The 21,528-nt window shown below is 43.7% G+C and overlaps 1 protein-coding gene across 1 annotated transcript in view; it reads left to right on the top strand.

The window, feature by feature from the left end:
* Positions 1 to 21,528, top strand: part of tenm2a (teneurin transmembrane protein 2a) — a 135,788-nt gene that overhangs the window by 78,903 nt on the left and 35,357 nt on the right. The window contains exons 5-6 of the mRNA XM_068740384.1: positions 4,744 to 4,975; positions 15,671 to 15,909. Coding sequence (XP_068596485.1) covers positions 4,744 to 4,975; positions 15,671 to 15,909 — 471 coding nt within the window. The remainder of the gene's footprint in view (positions 1 to 4,743; positions 4,976 to 15,670; positions 15,910 to 21,528) is intronic.

Genomic DNA, 21,528 nt, shown 5'->3' on the forward strand with positions numbered 1-21,528 from the left:
CATGTGAGTGAAATGTGTATTTCTGCTCATTCCGACTGTTTCGGATGAATTTGATGACTCTTTTCTCATGGATTATTGCCTCCTAGTTTAGTTAGACGGGGATGGCTATAGCCAAGGCAGAGGCAGCGTGTGCTTGTGTTGTTGTATTATTTCCAGTTTGTTCCAGTGTGTTTGCATGTACGCTGGTCTATAATAAAGACCAAACGAAGCTCCTCTTTTCAGCGTTCAGTTTATGCTCGTATGTGTGTCTTACTTTCACCTCCGTTATGCTTAGGCTCACATCTCTGACAAGAATGATAAATGAGGGTCATGTGACCCGGGAGAACATGGGAATGCATCCATAGCATAGCAATTAGCTCAGAGAGAAGGTGCAGACAAATAGCAGATCATTTTGTTTCAAATATGGACAGTATGGAATGTGAAATAAAGATGGACAGACAGAAGGTAGAAAATGGGGGGGTGCATGGGACCTTAGCCACGCAACGATCCCCTTTTAACTGCTGAATCAGCATTTCTGTATTGCACACAAAAACACACACATTGACACACACATATATACGCATACATGTGCACATTGTCGTTAGCCCCCATCTCTCATTGATTTATGTGGTCTTTACAGAGCTAGCAGGCAGGCTAATGCCTCTCTGGCTCATTTGAATTGGCATACATTGCAGAGATCCAGGATTTAGTCTGAACCCCCCCCCCCCCCCCGCTCCAGTCGCAGGGGACCTTGGACAGCGCCAGGCTTCAGCAGTGGTCAGGCAGGCTGCTCTGCAAAAAGTAGCTGTCACAGCAGAACAGAGGGATTGTGAGAAAATCTTTTCATGATCGCTGTTTATTCACACTGTCGCATGAAAGAGGGAGGAAAGAAAAGAGGAAAAGATAAAGTGGAAAACAATGTGATTTGCTTGGCTGCTCCTTAATTGCTCTATTTCATCACAGCACGTTTTGTCTTTTATCAGATTGGGTTCCTGGTAAAATAGTTGCTCCCATTAGCCTACCTGGTGATTGCACATTAGAAATTTTGGATTTTTCTAACTGTCCCGTATCATAATTTGTTGCAACCATTTGCCTCTGGTCAGTCCGTACTGCACCCGCCTCTGTTTCGGCAGTTGTTCAGCTCTGTGTTTCATATTTGCAGGTTTCTTCAGGGTTCTGTGCATGCCTGAAAACTCCCTCGTACTTCAGCCTGGCCGTGTTTGTGTTTTCTCTGGTGAGCTCTCAGGATTCTCTTTATGGATTTGAAGGCTACATGAGAAGGAATTTCTTTGCGATTACTCCGCTGTGCTGGAGCAGAGACAAAAGAAAGCAATTTGTTTCTGATCATAAATATGTTTCAGCATGTCTTGAGAGCCATACTTTACACATACTAAAGGTTTTGTGACTCGAAATAACTAGAAAAGCGCTCAGAGATCGCAGACCTCCACCAAGTAGCTCATTCCCCTCGTAATTGGATTTGCACCGTCCACATGGTGATCTGGATCATCACCAAAAGGTTCTATATTGTTCTTGATATCTTTATACACCAACCATGAAAAGTTCATGTGTATTTTTAAATGATTTTTGAATCCATAAATGGAGTTTTCAATGTTAAAATGTAATAATTTTTCCGGACCTCATTCTGGATCAGATCCAGAAGCCATTTTACATGATAGTACATGTTGGACTCGTTTATGACTGTGATTTTTGGCGAGTGAATTGAATTCATATTTTACAATATATGTCTTTTTTGCCTCTTTTATAAGTAAATGGGACAATCCGGATTGCAACAGTATCCACAATCCGGATCCAATCCAGATTATATTTGGTGGTGAGATAGAGGTCCCCACCCTACAGGACTGTGTCGAATTCTTTAAACATCGGTAATTAATCAACCGAGATATTGAGGAACAAATTTTGAAGCTCCATTGACTGCAATGTTAATGACAATTTCAACGTGATCCTGAATCTCTTCTGGATCATCAGCTAAATGTAATAAATTATTCCTGGTATGATTCCCAACATTTCCTCAAAATGTCATCATGATCCGTCCTTACATTTTTGAGTTATCGTGCTAACAGTAAGACAAACATATAGACAGACAGACAGACAGATAAACGCCCGCAAAAACATAACCTAGGTAATTATTTGAAGCTAATATTTGTAGAGGAAACATATGCAGTGAGTCAGCATACATTTTCCTGCGAATATTGATTCGATAATTAAAGAAACATTCTGAATAATCTTTTTTAAATGCTAGTTCAGCATGACAAACGTAATGGTCCGGACCGTAAAGGCGAAGAATTACCTGCATTTATATTTTCCGAGCATTACTGGTGACGTAAAATCTTTATTGCAAACAAATGTATTTATATGACACTGCAGAATGCCAATAAGTGTAGCAATGGGCTGGATTAAAAAAAAAAATATATATATATATACTCTTCCAGTGGCATTTGTGTGCACACACACATGTGCAAAGAAGCACACACTTGCAGACATTTCTGCAGAGCAATTTGGAAAAATAAAGCCACAGAAAAACATGTATTCATCTTTCCATTTCCCATATATGGCACATTATATATTATTCATCTGGATTTGAATGAAAGAAACTGTTCAATATTTATGGGCGCAAAATGAACAAAGGTAAAAATGCGTTCATTTCTGTACACAGAATTTGCACGTGGCAGCGAGTGAGTGCGAGGAATGCCTACTTTAATTTCACTTTGTTCTACCTGCTTGTGTCTACATGTGTGTGCAAACATATTCTTTGCAGTATATCTCACTGTCAGATAGTTATTTATGCAAATAGGGTGTAGTCTGGGCTTTTTTTTTACTCATGTAAGGGCATTACAGAGATCTCCAGTCAAATGTGTTTAGAATATACTTCTAACAATCCAGTTTTATCTCTAAGTGATTTACATTTCACCAATGGATGCACACAAAGCACAAATAAAAGACAAATGAAAGAGAGAAACTGCAAATGAAACTTCATTTATATGAATTAACCACACATTTGTGATGAATGACTCGCGTTTCCTGCGGGTGTGCAGCTGCATGCGGGTTTGTGTGTGTATGCGTGCATGCGTCTGCTCCCAGGAGCGTCTTTGCACGTACAAACAGATGTTTGGAGTCTTTCCTGCATGGCAGAGGACAAGCCCCTCCGTCTTTCTCTAATCTCCATCCCTTCTTCTCTCCTTTCACGAGCATCTGTTCTTTGGTGCCGTGTGGGTGACACCTGCGTCCCAGTAGCGGTGCAGCGGAATCAGGTCACATTACAAACGGCTCGCCATTGCAGTTAGAGTTCCAGGGGAGCGCTGTGCCCCCTATCTGTTCTAAACACCGATCGAGAAGGAAGGAAGAGGAAGCGAGACAAAGAACGAACGTCAGCACACATTCTGTGCTATAAATACGCTCCATGCCTAGAATTAGGTTGTCGTGGCCGTCTGCATTCATTTTCTGTCTTGACTTGTTCGTGTGCGTTTCAGTAAAGTTCCTGACAAATGTCAAAAATCAAAGGTCAGAAGCAGGACAAGAGATTGAGATGAATTCAGATTGTGCCAATTCTTCTGCATATCTGCACTGTTTCTGTTAATACTTCAAGATAATAATAAAAAGGCAAGTGGAGGGCAAGTGTGAACGCAAGCTCAACAACGCAGCTGCTTCTGTTGTTCTCACCCCACACATGCATGTTCATTGATGCACTTCTGCTGTTTTTTCGATCAGAACACGCAAACCAAATCGTTCTGATGCATTCCATGTTCAGACCTGGCAAATATTGATGATGAAAGTGTCGTGTTGAGCTTTGATGAAAGAAACAAAATACAAACGGTGTAAGCCGGATTTCAAAGTCAAATGTAACATCAATGTGTGTGTGTGTTTTTTTAATCATTCCAACACTTCTATTCAGACAGAATTTGAATAAATGTGTGGACAGTAGTGGCATGCAAAGTGTGTGTATGTGTGTGTTGTTGTTGTTGTTTAAACAAGGAGACTTTCTGATCAGCTGTGCATCAATAAATGCACGTCAACAAGAGTAATTTAACTGTGTGATGCTTCTCTATTCTTGTATGGCTTTTTTTTTTTTTTTTACGATTTCTCTGTGAAAGTGGGGCTGAAATCCCCCCCCCCCCCGACTGTTCTACAGAAAAAGAATGAGAGAAAGTTAATGGGCGTTCTTGTCTGAGTCATCCGGGTTTGCTGTTCAGCTACGTATCTCACTCAACAATCCATTAGCTCAGTGTTGAAAGAGCCTCCATTGGTTTCTAGCTGATACTGTATGTTCCCTCGAAGTCTGAGAGCGAGAGATGTGGGAATGCACCGCGCAGAGGACTCTGATCCAGCAGACAAACACACACACATGCACAGACACACAAACTTCGATGTTGTAAAAAAGGTATCTGAGGGTAAGAGAAGAATTGGCTAAAAATGAGATGTGGAAGGAAAATGTGAAAATCAAATTTTAGAAATTTGACTCGAAATTCCATCTTGAATATGTTATCGACCATATTGGAAAATATGAGCCTCTCCGACAAAGTGATTGCTGACACACAGTAGCGCATAATGGATGGTTAATGTGGTTATTTTCTAGCTGGGACGGTTTTACTCCTTTGGCCTGTTGACAAACATCAAACATCAAGTAACAGTTATGTCCAACGGTACAATTTGTAGATTTTGGAATGAAATCCTTCACTTCCTGTTTAAACTGTCTTTGTTCGTGAAGAATGACACTGACATTCCTGCTGTGCTCTTGTCTGCTTCCAGGGGCTGCCAACCACCACAGTCAGTCCACACTACGGCCTCCGCTGCCCCCTCCACACAACCACCACACTCTGTCGCACCAGTCTGCCAACAGCCTGAACAGAAACACCATGAGGGGCGGACGGAACCCCATTCACGCCCCTGCTCCGGGCACTGGAGATGGGCCTACCACCCCAGAGTCGGTCCAGCTGCAAGACAGCTGGGTCCTCAACAGTAACGTCCCACTGGAGACCAGGTCAGAAGAAATGTGTTCCCATTAAGGTTTTATTCCCAATGTTTACCTGCTATTGATACACAGCAGTGGAATAGGGCTGAAAAGCTTCGAAAAAGATATTTGTTGTCAACCTCTATTTCCAAGACTAAAATGAAATGACATGAGACGAGTGTCGTTGGAAGGTTAGTGAGACTAAATTAACATGAAAAGAAGAGAACTAAAAAAAATACATGAACTTCTTTTTTTTAAGAGAGAGCAAAAGAGAAAGTAAACTATTATGGAGAATCTTTTAAATTACAGTTCAAATATTCTGTTCGTTGGTTGGTGTGAACAGTAGTTTTGTGTCCTGTTGCTGAGGTGGGATCCCTGTTTCTAGGAGTCAGTTGCTCTGCCGGAGTCTTGGGTTGGAACATGAGTGTGTTTGCTACGATCTGAAAGATGAACTATTCCTGGACAGAGCAAAACCACATGGAACTCTGGTGGAGCCCTGCTGAGGTCCTAGATAACTGGTCATCTGACCTCAGTATTGGGGCCAAAGACAAATCAAAATACCTCTTGGCTGGTTCGCGCCAAGGTTTTCCTCAGCATGACCGGCCAGTCTCTCAGTTCTACCAGTAAAGCCAATGATTGGCAGTCGTTCGACCTGTTCTTTGCAAATCAGAACTTTTTTTAACAGACAATGATTAGATATACGTCTTTTGTAACATAAATGAAATGTGTAAAATAAAACAATACATTTTTTTTTCTTAGAACGGTACTTGCATTAAATGCCCAGATTTTATATAATCTAAAACAGAACTAAAAATAATAAAAGTATGAATTAATGGATAATGGTGATGAGTAGTTATATAGTTTTAATATTTGAGACCACCTACCATACTTATTTTCTGCACCAATTGTCTATTTTCAACATTCCTCTGACTTGAAAAAAAGATAGAAGACAGTCCAGCAACAGTGAGCAGCTCCACTGATTTATTCCTTCCAGTAGGCCAACGCACTTTTAGCGTATGAAGTAAGTTGTTTGTAAGAAAAATAAAAAGTAAGAGTAACAAACAAATCTGCCCTTTGATGAAAGCTACTTTTTCGTTCACTGAACAGATGCATTGTGAGTCACTGAGAGGCTCCCCTCCATCATTCGAAGCCAACCGCCTAACTGAGAGGAAAATTGCTTCTGACCTCTGATTTCAGTGTGTTCTACTCAGATGCGTTCTCTACATCATCTTCGAGTGCAGCGTATAAAAAAAAAAGAAAAGTTGTCACAAGTCAAGGCCATTATGTATGCAGGAAATACAAACCATTTCACACAGTCTACACTTGTGCATTTGCCAGTACACAAAGAACACTTAACAGGCAAACAGAGCATTCATGCAGGGTATTACTATTCATGAGGCATGCAGGGAGAGGTCCGCTGCCTACATGCTTGCTAGCATGCACACTTGCTGTCTGAGCGTTTACTCTGCAGGCTGTAGTTGTGTTTCTCCTGCTGGGCAATGGGGCTTCCAACTCTTTCGGTCCTGAGGTTCCCCAGAGTGCTGGCCCTCTACAGTATTTATGAGGCCCGGGCATGTTTAATTCAGACCCTCTGATCTCAGATCTATGGCTCATCTCTGCTGATGCATTGCAGTGGTTTGCACGGGGGGGGCTAAAATGGACCGAAACAGTCCAGGTCAGCATTCCGACACCTTCGATAAATAAATAAAAGGATCTGATCGGCAGTTCTGCATTTAATGGAATCAAGCCAGCTCATTTTATTGTATTTTTCAGCATTCTGTCATTTAAATCGTTCACCCCAAGGACCCGACCGTAACGTCTATGTAGCGGAAAGCACCAGCTAGCACGTGACAAGCTAACGAGAGGACGAGGGCTGTGTGGCAGTGAAACACATGAAGCTTTTCTGTTGTCAGACAAAATACTGAGTTTTCAAAGAGGATCCATGAAATCCTGTTGTTAACAGGCTTTTGAAAGTGCAACAAGGAGTGAAATCACTTGCTGTTATCAGCGCTGACTGTGAAAGACGATTGTGTGAAATTAACAATATAATAATGACACTAAACACGCAACCACAAGTCAATAAGATTTCAGCACGGATCCAAAAAGTATGTGTAAAATGCGCTTTATTCAAGAAGAAAAGGGAGTTATTTTTTAGGTGTACATATATTTTTAAATGTATATATTACTATCATTAAACTTCAAAACATTTAACTTATAATACTATTTAATTTGTGTGGTTACTTCAAAGGTTGTTTTTTATTCATTTCTTTATTGAAAATCTGTTGCAAATACAAAATGTTTAAGGTCATTTGTCATCAAAATTATTTAACATCAATATTTGTTTCACGAATGTGCTGCTGATGATCACACACTTTCTAAAACAAACTCTTTTTTTTTTAGCGAAATTATGTCATGTTGTTGAACTGGACTTGTGTTTAAGCACAGGGAACAACATTATGAATGATCATATGAGCACCATATTGTCAAATCACTTTGTCAGGAGTGCTGTCAGCATTTTTATTATATTTTATTACAAATTTTAATTACGCAATAGACTAATAATTAATTTTATATCGCTCTGGCTGTGCCACCAGATTTTAGGGTTTCTCATACCTGCCAAATCCTCCTTTAACCCATGACTTTGCACAATGGTTAAGAAGTGTGGTGCGGAACCAGGAAGTCTGAGCTTTGAGTAAAATCTATTTGTAGTAAAATTTGTTGAAGTTTGTGCTACAAAAATAAAGTTAGGAATCCTCTTGTCACAGACGGTGTTATGCATGCCATCTTTACAGATTTGAGCAAAACAATGTAAGATTGACAGACACACACGTACACACACACACACACACACGCTGTTGAGCCCTCTGCAGTGCCAGTATTTAGTCATGTTCAGGTGGTGGGGTTGGGCATGGCTCAGAGCCTGTCACAGTGAATGGAGCCCAGAGCAGAATTTCCACCTCCATCCTCCAGCCCATACTGGGCCCTCCGGTCTGTGCTGGGCGATGGAGGAGGCTGGGTGGGCTGGCTGGAGCTGCTGGAGCTTGTGACTGGGTCAGAGCCAGCCAAGCATAGCCAGAGAGTCACACCATCCCCGCGATGGCAGAGCCACCCTCCATCTCATTATAACCGGCAGTTAGAAGATGATCAGCGCACGTGCACAAGCCATACAGAGGCCACGTGATTGTGTGCGTTTGTGTGCATATTTGCATCTAAGCATGTGTGCTTTCTTTGACTATATACACTGTAATTGTATGTAAACGTTGTCATCTGCTATCCACTGTTTACTGCAAATAAGTGTGTGCATGTGTGTGTGTGGGGGTGTGTGTGTGGGTGTTTTGCTTGACCTGATAGTGTGACAGCGCTGAGAGGATGAAGATTGATCACCCAAGAACACCCCAGGGCCTGAATGACTGGCAGAGAGAGATAGAAACAGGCGAGAAAGGGGTGATATAGCAGAGGAATATAAGTTGGCAGAGTGGGAGTGGGAGGAAATGGAAGGGGATGGTTTACGATAGAGAAGGGAGAGATAAAGTGAGAGAGAGGGAAAGGAATGGAGAGGTGGTGATTGAAGAAGATTGTTTCGGGGAGTGTGTTTGAGAGAAGATAGAAAAGCAGAGAAGGGAGATTGGGACCCGTCGAACATGGATACATTTACCATTGTGAGATAAATGACTATAGATGGCTGGTGCCACTCCAGCGTGTGTGTGTGTGTGGGGGGGGGGGGGGGGGGGTGTTTGTGTGTGTGTGTGTGTCTTGGATAGGCTACTTACACACACCCAGACTCGGGAACAAATTCGGAGCTTATCCCCTCTTGGGGGAAAAAATATTTGTCAGTGGAAGGTCACGTTTAGGGTTAGAGTAAATTCTAGGAAATGAATGTGGCTCCATCTGAAGTCTCCAAACGTGAGCCTATTCGTGAGTCTTACAAAATGCTGCATTTTCAACGTTTTACGATAAAACTCCGGATTTCCGTGGACCCCGTTGAATAGCTGACGCCAGGTTCAATCTGTCTGTGATCGCCACACATTCCACTGCATCCCCCGCACCCCCACCCTGCTCTCTCATCGATGGACGACAGCTCTAGGGGAGAAATAGAACCACTGATTGGGTTGCAGCATCTCTATTTGTCTGGAGAGACACAGCAGAGGGTGGGTTAGTGTGGAGGGGCGTGTAATAGGTTACTTTCAAATGCATTACTGTGGGGACAGAATCAGTGATGCTACCTGTGAGAGCCACGGGAGGCGGATGGGGGGGGGGGGGGGGGGGGAGAGGTGACTGCGGGGAAAACAAGATTCAAGCTTAGCCCTGCCACTACTGTAATATGCATGCGGTAAATCCATAATACCATGCAAAATTAATGAATCATATACCTGACATTCAAACAGCACATGATGCAAACACAACTTATGATCTTATATTTAGATTGTTAGAAACGGAATGTAGGTTTAAACCCATTATTTATCACCAAAAAAGAAAGCATTATGGGAAAAGACAGGCAGTTGCTGTTTATATCAAATAAAGGAATGTTTCTTAAAGAGGATTAAAAGTAACACCTGTAAGAAACTTTTGACAAAAAAAAAAAAGACAAGTTTGGAATAGAAACTCGCTCTTCAGCCTGAGTTTCCTCATCATGCCGTTGCACCTAAAAGCTATTACCGGTAGTCCTGTGATAGTTTCACCCTCACTTACGTTACTTCGTCACCATGGAAACTGGCCCTTAGATTTTATGATCACATTGCTATCATTCTTGGTTTGATGAAAGTACATTAGTCGAGTAAAATAACGATTCACTAGTTGTGGTTTTCTTGAGGATTGTAGCTCGGCAACCTTTGATTCATCAGTTTTGACTCCTGACTGAAGCGACACAGCTTTTTTGCAGATTTTAAGATTTATTCACTGTCAATAGATTTGACAAAGAATTTAAAATCAGTTTCCCCTTTCAGACAATGGCCAGGACATCATTCTAACAACAAGCTGGTCATTTTTAGACATCAGAACGTAGAAGTGTTGCAAGAGAAAAACTAAACCTGGCAAGTCTGCTTGAGTGTTTCTCAAGAAAGGAGTTGTGTGTGCTAACGATGTGCAGATCTACACACAGCTCAGTCCCCAGGTAGTGAACAACAGTCCCTCAACAGTCAACAGTCGTCGTAGAGTTTGAGTAACAGATCACATCTAGCAATCTGGAACAATGACCAAAGTGAAATCGGTGGGCTGTTCTCTGGAGATGCTTTTCTCCTCATCCGAAGCTTATCAAGCATTTCTGCGTTCTTTATGCAAATCTTTATTATCCCCTAAGACGGTTTTGTTTTTCTGTTTGTCTGATTGTTAGCAGGATTACTGGATACTTAACGAAAAAAATAAAAATATCCTGGCTTTCCCATTTACTTATAATTGATGCTTTTTCAAAAACGATCTTGTAAAATATGCAGCAATAAAGGGGTTTGATATGCACTAATCCGATCCAGAATAAGGTCAGGAATAAATATCAAAACAAAAAAATTATGGATTCAAAAATCAGTTAAACATACTTTTCATGGTTGGTGTATAAATATACCAAGAACAATTTATAACCTTTTGATGATGGTCCAGATCACCATGTGGACGTTGTAAATCCAAACAGGAGGGGAATGAGCTGCTCGGTGGAGGCATGTGCTCCCCGAGTGCTTTTCTAGTTTTGTATCCAAACAAATTCAACATGGTTGGACACATGGGCTGGGCTCTGATAAGAACTTTGTACTAAAGCAGATTCTGCCTGGTAGAACATTTGGTCCACCTGGTGATTATCAAAATCATTTCAGCCGCCGCGCTGCCCTGATTAATTACCGAGAGGCAAGTGTTCATTCGGTTCCGATCCATCTCATCTACTTAATGATCTTAATAACAGACTCACTCGTTAAGTGTGTGGCCTTTGCCTAACAATATACCACCACAGCTCATGTTCCCTAAAGCTTAATAAGCTTGATATTACATTTAATAAAAAAATTAATTGATTCCTCTGATGTTTGCACAGGTATTCTTTATTTTGGGGCGGGGAGGGGGCAGCGCGCAGAAAAAAATCCCAGAACAAATATCAAGTAAATTCCATGCAAAATCTCTCTCTTTTTTTTTTGCCTCAACATCCTAAACTCGAGCGTGTCACTCAGACAAAGTGCTCCTTTAGTGTAAACAATACCATAATCTCTTGAAATCTGGATGCTAATCTGATGCCTTTTGTATTAGACTTTTTATCTCTCAGCTCCAGAAGTGTCCCGTGTCCCACTTCAAACAGCGAATGAAATTCATGCCTCTTATACTGCATCCATCTGCCTGTTATTGTTTCCGACATTTATAGCAGAGAACAATTCACATTACGCCATACTTGAGCATCCGCCACTCCCGGAGCCCTTTGTTTCATTCTCAGATTGCACCAATTTTCAGTCCCCCCCCCCCCCCCGCCCCCCCATACTGAGCCGACCTCCGTTAATTGTTCCCTACCTCTGATGATGATGCTCAGAGTGCTATCCAAAGCAACCACATGTTTGTGAGAGCTGAGAAAAAAAAGTGTGTGTTTATGCGCTTGTAAATGTGCGTCTGTTCGTTCGCTCAAGGGGAATGCAAGCTTTGACTTCTTGCTAATTACCCAGCATGCTCTCTGTTCTGTGGTTAATTGTCCAGGTCCTCTTTTCTCTCAATGGGAAACAGGGTTGGAATGGAGTGGAGAAAAAAACCCATCCTCCCCCTCTCTCCGCCTGTCTGTCGTCTAAACTCCAGCCCCTCTCTCCATCCTCCATCCTTCTCTTATGTCACCTTGTGCTCCAAATGAAATGTTTGGAAGTCTTTACCGGGCGATTTTATGACAGGCCGCCCACGTTGTTTCTTATTGTCTGTGGGTTGTTGGAGACCTGTGCCTGAGTCTGGGCAAGGATGTCACAGTGGCTGAGCCAGTGTGTGTACAGTATATATACCTATATATGTGTGTATGTGTCGTACGTGTGAGACAGGATGCATGACAGCAAGATAGCAATAGCTGGACTTGGGGAGGGGGGCTTCTTCTACCGGCTGCTCAGGAAAAAAGAACAGGGTCTCTGTCAGCGTTCTCTAATTATGTGCGACTTTTCAATGCTGGACCATTGTCAAAAGTCCACAATAGTCACACCCAAACGCCAAATACACACACACACACACACACGCCACAGCCTAATGATAGCGTAGTGATTGCCGGCTGCCAGCCATGCTACAACCCCTCCATAGTCCTTTGCAACATAAATCAATGTCAATTACCTCTCCAGAGCGCATTAGACACTTACCATTCCTGCTCATAATTAGTATGGTCCACAGACATGTTCCCATTCCACAGCGAGCTTCTGCACACAAACAACAAAGCCGGGGAATAAAATGAATCCGGTGCCCACGTATACAAATACATGCTCGCACATTAAATCGCAGATGTTGTGTGGAATGAAATGCGTGTAATTCACCAGCTCACGCGCTCCTTGCATTCACTCACACATTAGGGGGGATTGTAATTAATTACCACTGGCCTTGACATCACAGAGATCATCATTGCTGGTGAAAATGAGTCGACGCAAAGACGCGTGCCAGTTGACCTTGAAATGTGCGCGTTTGTGCACACGCACACGGACACGCATGCGATGTGCCTTCTTGCATTTGGGAGCGGGTAGATTTATGCATGCATATTAGAACTGGTGGCTGCGACACTGAGAGGCGGGTATTTTTAGACAGTAACCTCTCGTTTCTCTCTGTGCCACATCCACACACTTTTTCAGTGTCTGCCTGTGTTGAAGTTTGTTGTGGGGGGGTTGGGTTCTTCTCTTCCCCCAATTTTTCTTGGTGTCATGCAGCGTACCTGACATGTGAAGGGGAGGTGGGAGTACAGAAAAAGGTGGTGGAGGAGAGGAGAGACTCCTGCAGGATATTAAAGCTAACAATCAGTGGCATGTGAGGATGAGAGCATGAGAAAAACAAAGAACAGACTGGCTGAATAATTGATCGAGAGTGGAACAGAGCTCTCAAACCAATATCTTCATGCCATGAGCACATCACCTGTTTTTACCAACTGTTTTTAGACAAGCAGACACGCGTACAGACGTGCTGTTACGAAACGGCTCTTATTAGATGCAACAGAAAGAGCAGGAGATCACACAGAATAGAGTTGTTAAGCACTATTTGAATAGTAATCATCCCACCCCAGCTACAGCTGGGAGTTACTGCTGTTACTGTGAATGGCAAACGCGGTGACTTCCGACTCTTTTGTTTTACGCGACAGGGAGGATTTCCGCTTGAGCATTGCTTTTCTTTAAGTACATCTGGTCTAATGTAACGTTCACGAAACTCGACAGAAGGATGTTGAGCCAAGGATGCGTGCACATTATGTACGCACATGGTTATATTTTGCTTCTCAGGAATGAGTAGGATTTTTACTCGCCGCTTCAAGAAAGCTCAAGCAAGCAGCAAAAATAGGGGAAATAGGGGGGGGGGGGGGGGACACACAACATGTCTGCAACAAGAACAGCGAATCAGAGCACAAAATTTATTTTCTGATTGTTTCACAGCAGTGACGTTGTTCAGCAAAAATACGTGTTCCAACACCTCCACGCAACCCTAGGAAGAGGTGCCTTAATGCGGACACACACACACACACACACACACACACACACTGTTACAGCTATTTATATATCCATGAAACAGAAATAGGAAGGAATGACACAGACGCAGCAGTGTGACCTGTATGCTGTTTCGGTGTATAGTTTCTGCAAAATAATTGGCTGGGGGCCACAAAACCACAATTCTGATGACGATGAAGATGATGATGATGATGATGCATTTGATAACAATTATTAAGAGAAATGAATAAAGGTAGAGAGATAGAAAGATAGCATTGCACATGTAATACACATATAATGATTCAGAGGGATGATGCTAATAATTAAGGAAAGACGCGCCATATATTGATTTCAATGTAATACCTTTGAAAACATGTTCACTCGTACGGTGCTTCAGTGGATTTGTGCGTCATAGAAGTGAACTTCTTAGCCCTGGAGGAAACTCAAAGTTCTCAAGTTGTATATTCAATTGATATCATCCTCGATAAAAGTCCAAAGGTACATTTCTCTCACGGCTTGGTCGAGTACATGAACAAAACAAAGAGGTACTCCTCTTTGCACCTAGATAGTAAATGAGAAAATACAAGTTTCAAGATTCTCTCTTTTGACATTTTAACACATCTTAAAACGAATTTAATTCAAACTGGGCAGAATCAAAATTTAACTCACCACAGCTTTCTTGATTCATCTTTTTATTATCCCCTCAGGTTTGATTTAAATAAATTCTCAACGCAAAAGTAAGATGTGAAAACATTTGCGCTCTAAACATCATTTTCTCTCCCCCTCGTCTTAATGGGATGGCATTTAAGCCAATATTAGCTAAGAGCTAATAATTAACTTTAAATCAATGAGCCTTTCAAAATGTCAGTGTTGTATCTTTATGCATCTAAGATTGGAAGCCTAAATTACTTGTACAATCATTAAACAATTGGAGACGCCTGACATTAACGCTCTCTTTGTCGTTGATGGCTGTAGCAGTGATTAACTTACAAATGGCTCTAGCCTAATTCCACATTTTCCTGTTTATGACTCAGACACAATATTTAGGACTTCATTTGAAAACTTTTTGGATTTGAGTCGAGACTTCGTGGACAAGGTTTCTGATTATTTCTGCATTTGTCAGCGTATCATTTCCTTGTGTAATTGGTTATTACTATTGGTACAATAGGTGTGCTTAAATTCCAGTATGATCAACAGGGTTGTGAACAAATAAATAAGAATGACATTTACCCATCACATTATTTCACATATCAATCTTGAGAGAAGATCCCAATCCTCAAGCAGCATCTTTTGAAAAGTGAAGACCAGATAAAATACCCTTTCTAAAAAAAAAAATATTTCACTCACAAGGTCAGAAACTCTAGGAGACAAAAACATGTGCTTCTACACAAAAACCAGAAGGTTCAAAAAAGACGGAAAGGAAAATCTCTCCTCTCCACAATCGTCTTTGAGCCAGTGGTGTGACCTTGCCTCTGATCTGTCACACTCACCCGAGGGCTTTCTTCTGTTGCACCACCTGTTGTCGGAATGGCGGGGGGGGGGGGGGGAGCTCCTCACTGTGTGTTGGAAGGGATGCAGAAAAAACTTTTTTATTTTGTCATTAAAAAGTTTCTTCAAGTACCAGCCATTTATGTATTTCTATGACTTTGATGTTGCCTCAAACATTCTCAAAAATGTGGTCATTTGGAGGAAGAGGGGAGGGAGAGTAGCAAAGGACGCATGATGGGTGAGCAGGTGCAGCGACAGAAAAGGATAAAAGGGAATTATGAGCGAGGTGATGTTTCGAATCCTTCCAGAAGGAACAGAAAACAAGGCATTGCCAGTAGAATAAAAGCAGGAAAAAGGCAAAAGGAAGAAAAAAGGTGGAAAGCAGGTGGAGGTTAGAAAGAGACCTTGGTCTGGAACCGGATAAATCCAACACACAATCAGTTCCAACCCATATGTCAGGAAGGGTTCATCGAACCCAAAACATTGGACAGAAGCTGGCACATATGTGAGCCTGTGGGCGGTGTATCGCCTTCCGTACCAAAACTTCACCACCTCTACCTCTCATTTCAGTAACAGAGCCCATGTCCTCTTTTCACGCATGTAAGAACGACCTTTTCTCTCCCGTCTTTCTCAGGCACTTCTTGTTCAAGACATCGTCAGGGACCACCCCTCTCTTCAGTAGCTCCTCCCCCGGGTATCCTCTCACCTCGGGAACGGTGTACTCGCCGCCTCCTCGCCTGCTACCCAGAAACACCTTCTCCCGCTCGGCCTTCAAACTAAAGAAGCCGTCCAAGTACTGCAGCTGGAAATGTGCCGCGGTGACAGCCATCGCAGCTGCTGCCCTGCTGGCCGTCCTACTGTCCTACTTTATCGGTAAGTGAGCACAGGCCTGTTATTACTCATAATGATGGCGTTATGATTTCCTTTAATGGGGAGTTAGAAATTCGAACGGACGATAAAATGTCAGAGCCATCTTTGAAAGAACACATGCTTACGCACTTAAGTGCCTCCTTAATTTCAGGTTGGCTAGTTTGCTTGTTGGCCGTTATTAGCATAAAGCAGATTTCGGAGGTGCGAGTTTTGTCACTATTGGCTCATGAGGCACCGCCAAAATGAGACTCAGCAGGAGTCTTGGCCTCCACTCAGCATAAGAAAGCAGCCGTTCAGACATACATGATGAGGCATCAACAGTGGCACGCCGCAGCGGCTTCATGTTTGAGTCTGTCAATGTATAAATCCTAATGGGCCGACCCGGGAAGTGGCGGTTCTGAAGATGCCTATGCCACACATTCATTTAACCTTGTGTGAAAGGCAGACATTCAGTGGAGTGGCTGAAAAGCCCAGGCCGAGATCCTGATGGCGGTGTGGCGACGGGTAGATCCGTGTATCAGAAAGAGGGAATATTTCTGACAGGAATTTATGGAATTTATTCCTGCTTGACCTCATTCACTGGACAAAAGACTTCTGTATATGTGTCACCGAGCCTTTGACTGGCATCTTACCCGAGAGATCAGTCAACAGACGGTGGGATGTTATGAAGTACTGGCATCAGCAGAAGGAGCAACCTTCTTTCTGCCTTGCCATAGATTGTTAATGTACCATTATCTGATATATATATATATATTCTGAGGCCCTAGACAGTCCCTTATTCACATGTTTCCCACCACGAATGCTAGGGCAGGTACTAGCCAGTATACTACTTGTACTGACCAGATATAATCTGTTTGCAACAGTTCCTGTCTGTTGTAAAGATTGATAGCGTGAGCTTGTAAATCCATCCAGCCGCTTATTGCTGTCAGGACACAGCAGAGGTGACGCTGGGTGGGGGGGTGGGGGGGCGAGGTGCACCACAGACAGGTGATCATCATCACACAAACAGCCATTCACGCTCACATCTAATATTAAACTCACTCGCCTTTGGAATGTGGAGGCAACTTGGAAGGAATTCACGCTGGGGGGAACATCGAAGCTTCACACGGACAAGCCCAGGCAGCTTCTTGTTGTAAGGCCATAACAGAAACCACCACACAGTTATTTAGTTGCAATAATAAACCATTTTTTTGTGTGCATTTAGAGCTAAAAAGATAGATAATCCTGCTATCTCGATATGGAGTGAATACGCTATATAATACCGCATCTATTGAATGGAATTAAATGAGTGTGTTCAAGGAGTAGCTAGTACATTTCCTCTTAAGCTCACGCCGTGATTGTATTCTAAACGCCAAACTTAATTGTGCATCTGACCGTAATTCGGTAAACTGAAAAAGACTGGAATGATCCTTTATTTGTGTTATTATTTTTCCGAACCGAAGGGCCCGTCTCCAGCATTGGTAGAGAGAGCTCTGATCTTTCCTCTGTGTCTGTGCTGAACAGAGCTGTAGCAGCGCTGCCCAGCCTGAGCCACTGTTTACACAGCTTTTTGTAGCGTTAATCATGCAGGGGGGAGGGGGGGTCACTGCTCATCGTGGTTGTAGTATCTTGTTTGGGTGTTGTGTGTCGGTGTATGCGGGAGTTCATGCCCACTTGGGGGTAACACGCAGAGCACCCAGAGCTATGCCGCATGAAGAGGGCCCCTCTGAGGCGTACGCTCAGGAGCCCGCTCATAAATTACACCAGGACACAAGTGCATGAACAGCACTTTTCTTTTCTTTTTCTTTTTTCTTTTTTTATGTGTGTGTGTGCGCGCGTGTGCGTGTGCGTGTGTACTCCTACCCTGAGAACAATGTATAAGATCTGTCTGGTCACATGGAGTCAAGGGTGTGTCCACCTTTGTATAATGTTTTCCTTTATTATTTCTCGAGATCATGTGAGAAGCTTCAGAAACTACTCACACACACACATACACACACACACACACACACACACACGCCTGTACACGAAGCTTCCAGGACTCAGCATGCTTCAAGAACACGGCAGACAGCATCTCTTTGAATTCACTGTGTCCAGCAGTTAGAATGGAGGCATTGAGATGAGCACATACACGCAGATGAAGAGTGTAGAGGACATACGCATGTTTGTGTTTCTGTCGGAAAGCATGTGTGTGTGTGGATCAGAGAGAGTTTATACGCATCCGAGTCAAACCGTTTCTCCAGCTCCAGTGGAGTATGGCCTCCTCTTTGCATGTGAAGGAATGACTGAACGGTTGGAGGGAGGAGGATAAACAAGAGTGCTTGCTCTTCATTTCCCGGCATCTTGTTTGCTTGCTCCACATGGAGCATCAGAGCCAAAGGAGATGTGGTTGCTAGGATACAGGTGAGCGGTTGGCATACGGGAGAGAAGACGGGCCCGTCATTGTGTACGGCAGCCTGGAGAGAGTGAGATAGAGGAAGGCAAAGGGAACGGAAAGAGAAAGAAGTGGAAAAGAGTTTGAGCAGAGAGGGCAGATGGGGGAGAAGGGAGATGCGTCACTGTCAGCATGTAGCCCGAACATAAAGGGGAGAGGGGAAGGAGGGCAGATGACTGGAGAGAAGGAGGAGAGGAGGGCCGAGGCTGATATGTCACTGTCGGCGCCTGCGATAGATTGGGGGTTTGCACTCTCCAAGAAAAGAAGGGGAGATGATGGGGAGGAGGAACAGGAGTGACAAGACAGCCAGGTGTGGAGAGGAGAAAATGAGGGGAGGCAAAAGAAGGGGAGATGAAGGAGAGCGAGGCCTCCTGAGGATCGGTCACCTGCTATATCTGTGGGACTAATGTCTCCTAATTGATCACAGTAAGCAGAGAACAGAGGTAGTGTGACAGGAAGAGGAGAGGACAAAGAACAGTGGAGGACGAGAACAGGGAGGGGCGGGGGGGGGGGGGGGGGTTACAGGATAAAAACGAGGAGAAGACGGTAAACCTCAGAGGACGGAGCGGGGGAAACAGACAGGGAGGGAGATGCCATGTGTTAGCAAGGAGAGAGTGGGACAGTTTGATGCTTGGGCGAAAGATCGGGGACACGTCAGGCCAGTGGTGTCCAGGAGGACTGTCAAACACACACACACACACACCTAGGTGTGCCCTTGACTGCAAAGAGTAAACTTGCTTGTTGGCGTTTGTGTCACCTTGCAGAGGTGGTGTGTGTGTGTGTGTGTGTGTGTGTGATGGTTGAATTTGTCGTGCACAGCAGCATACGCCACACGATATTGTCACCACTGATGAATGAAAGTGTGCACGGACACACACACACACACACACGGTATTTTTAGTCATAATCTCAGCTCCCTTTTCTGTTGATTAAACAAACTGACACACACACGCGCACACACACACACACACGCACACACACTCACTGTCATCGAGTGTGACCTTCATGCCTCTGAGCCGACCACCTTCCATCCATCATTGCTGTCTCGCTGTTCCAGACTGATCACAATCGCTTACTGGCCATTCTCCTCGGCTCTAAGTGTCTCACTTCACTGCATTCATATCGCTGCTCCTTTACTTAATAACACGTTAATGATTTTTACTGTCCACAGATTATATATAGCTCAGATGAGTATTTCATATATATTGAAAATCAAAGTTTTAGCATATTTCTGACCTTAACCTGAGAGCAGGGAGGTGATGCACTGGCATAATTATTTTTAGTGAATTCTGTAAATTTTTCATTTGAACTAATTCCAGAGACTTGTAGGATTTCGACAGACAAATATTTCATCCCTTCCCTTTATTTTGTAATTATCGTCCAATGTCAACTGATTGCCTTACCTGGGCCGTGTCTCTCATTTCTTTTCCCCTCTTTGGGTTGTTTTGTTTTATTAATTTTTTACAGATCCGGAGAGGAGAAAATAATATTAAGAATTAGAGAAATCAAATGATTTGGTAGGTAATTGTTTTGTCCTCTTTCCCATGACGTTAATAGCAGCCTGACTCCAGGACTGCTAAAAGAAAAATAAGGAGACAATTCAATTTAGTTGCTTATTAAAATGAAACATCTTTACTATCACTTATTTTTATTTCCCCACTATTTTAAAAGCCAAAACCACACATAAATTAGAAGTCCGCATTCAAATGAGCCCTTGAGTATGTCGGTTTGAGTCGTGTCCGACCTGCAGGTCTCACTATGTGGCTGCTTTCCTTGACCCCACTGTCCCCTCTCACTCTGCATGAACTTCCCTTTCTGCTGGTCCGGTGTGGAGCAGCTCGAGGTCAGGCTGTGTCGCTCATGCCAGCGATTGTGTACCAATGTATGCGTGTGTGTCTTCATTTGTTGTGTGTGTGTGTGTGTGTGTGTGTGGATTGTGGGCTGAGGTGAAGGTACAGAGTTGGACATATGGTGAATTCAGGAACCTGGGCATGAGGACCAGACGTGGAGCGTGTGCGTCTGAAAGCAGCACGGCCTGTCGTACTGATAAAGGTTAAGATCTTACCACACGCTGCCATTCCAAGAAAAGGGCAGGTCATGGCCAGGACCAGGGACAGCGGCGGTACCATCTGCGCCAGAGGGATAGGCGGGTCGCCTGCATCAGCCGGACGATGCGGAGCAGGTGGTCCACCACGTTGTGATAGAATCAGCGTCCATCCTTACATTTCTGCTTGTAGACCTGCATGGCTGCTTTAAAAGTGCATTGGCTCATTTCATTCCTTTATTTCCTCATTCATTTATTCATTAGCGTCGTTCTTATCCGGGCCCCATCATTTGTTCAATTACCGATAGGCCCACGGAGCCTCACGAGTTCCATGTTCAACACAGGAGATGGAAAGTGGAAGAAATCACTGTCCTCTCTTCTCCTCTCATCTTCCTTCAGTCTCTCCCTCTCTTGGCCTTGAGAACTCACTTTTTTGCCTTCATCTTTCCTCCTCACTCATTCTCTGATCTGTGATAAGATAGCATAGCCCCTCATATCCTGTTTCTAATGCAGATCGATGAGTGGGGAAAGGGCCGAGGTGGGAAGGGACGAGGCGCGGCAAATTGAGGTGGAGAAGACAAGGCAGACAGAGAGAAGGAGGGGAAGTGGTGGTGGCTTAGCGGTGGAGGGGCAGCTTGAGGGGGGGGGGGGTCAGGGCAAAGATATCTGAAGAGGAAATGAGGATTCAGAAAGGAGGGCATCACTCAGATTCACATCTCTTTTCATTTAGCCCATCATACACATACGTGCACGCGTGCGTGCACGTCTTCCTTCTGCCCTCTCCATATTTCCGCGGCAATAAGAGCAGCGTTTCGTCGAGTGATTGAGCGAGTTGCCTCCCTCTCTCCCCTCGACACTATTTTGCAGGTAGGAGCTGCAAGCAACTCACGTAACCTTTTGTGTTGCAGTCAATTACAGTTAAGTTGCATCAGCTGGGTGAGGAGATCCCGTCGGGGGTTGCAAGTGTGTGTGTGTGCCGGTGTGTACAGCGTTGTTAAAACCGTGTCATTTTAAGCATACACGCACACACACACACACACACACACACATACACACTCAGAAGCAGATAAATTGTCTCTCTCAGTTCATATGACCCCCAAGGGCAGCAGCCAACCACCGCCCCCGTCGCTCTGTCTGAGACTCTAAATGATCTCAGCGAGCAGCG

The sequence above is a fragment of the Brachionichthys hirsutus genome, chromosome 6 (genome assembly GCF_040956055.1).
Source record: "Brachionichthys hirsutus isolate HB-005 chromosome 6, CSIRO-AGI_Bhir_v1, whole genome shotgun sequence".
Lineage (NCBI taxonomy): Eukaryota > Metazoa > Chordata > Actinopteri > Lophiiformes > Brachionichthyidae > Brachionichthys > Brachionichthys hirsutus.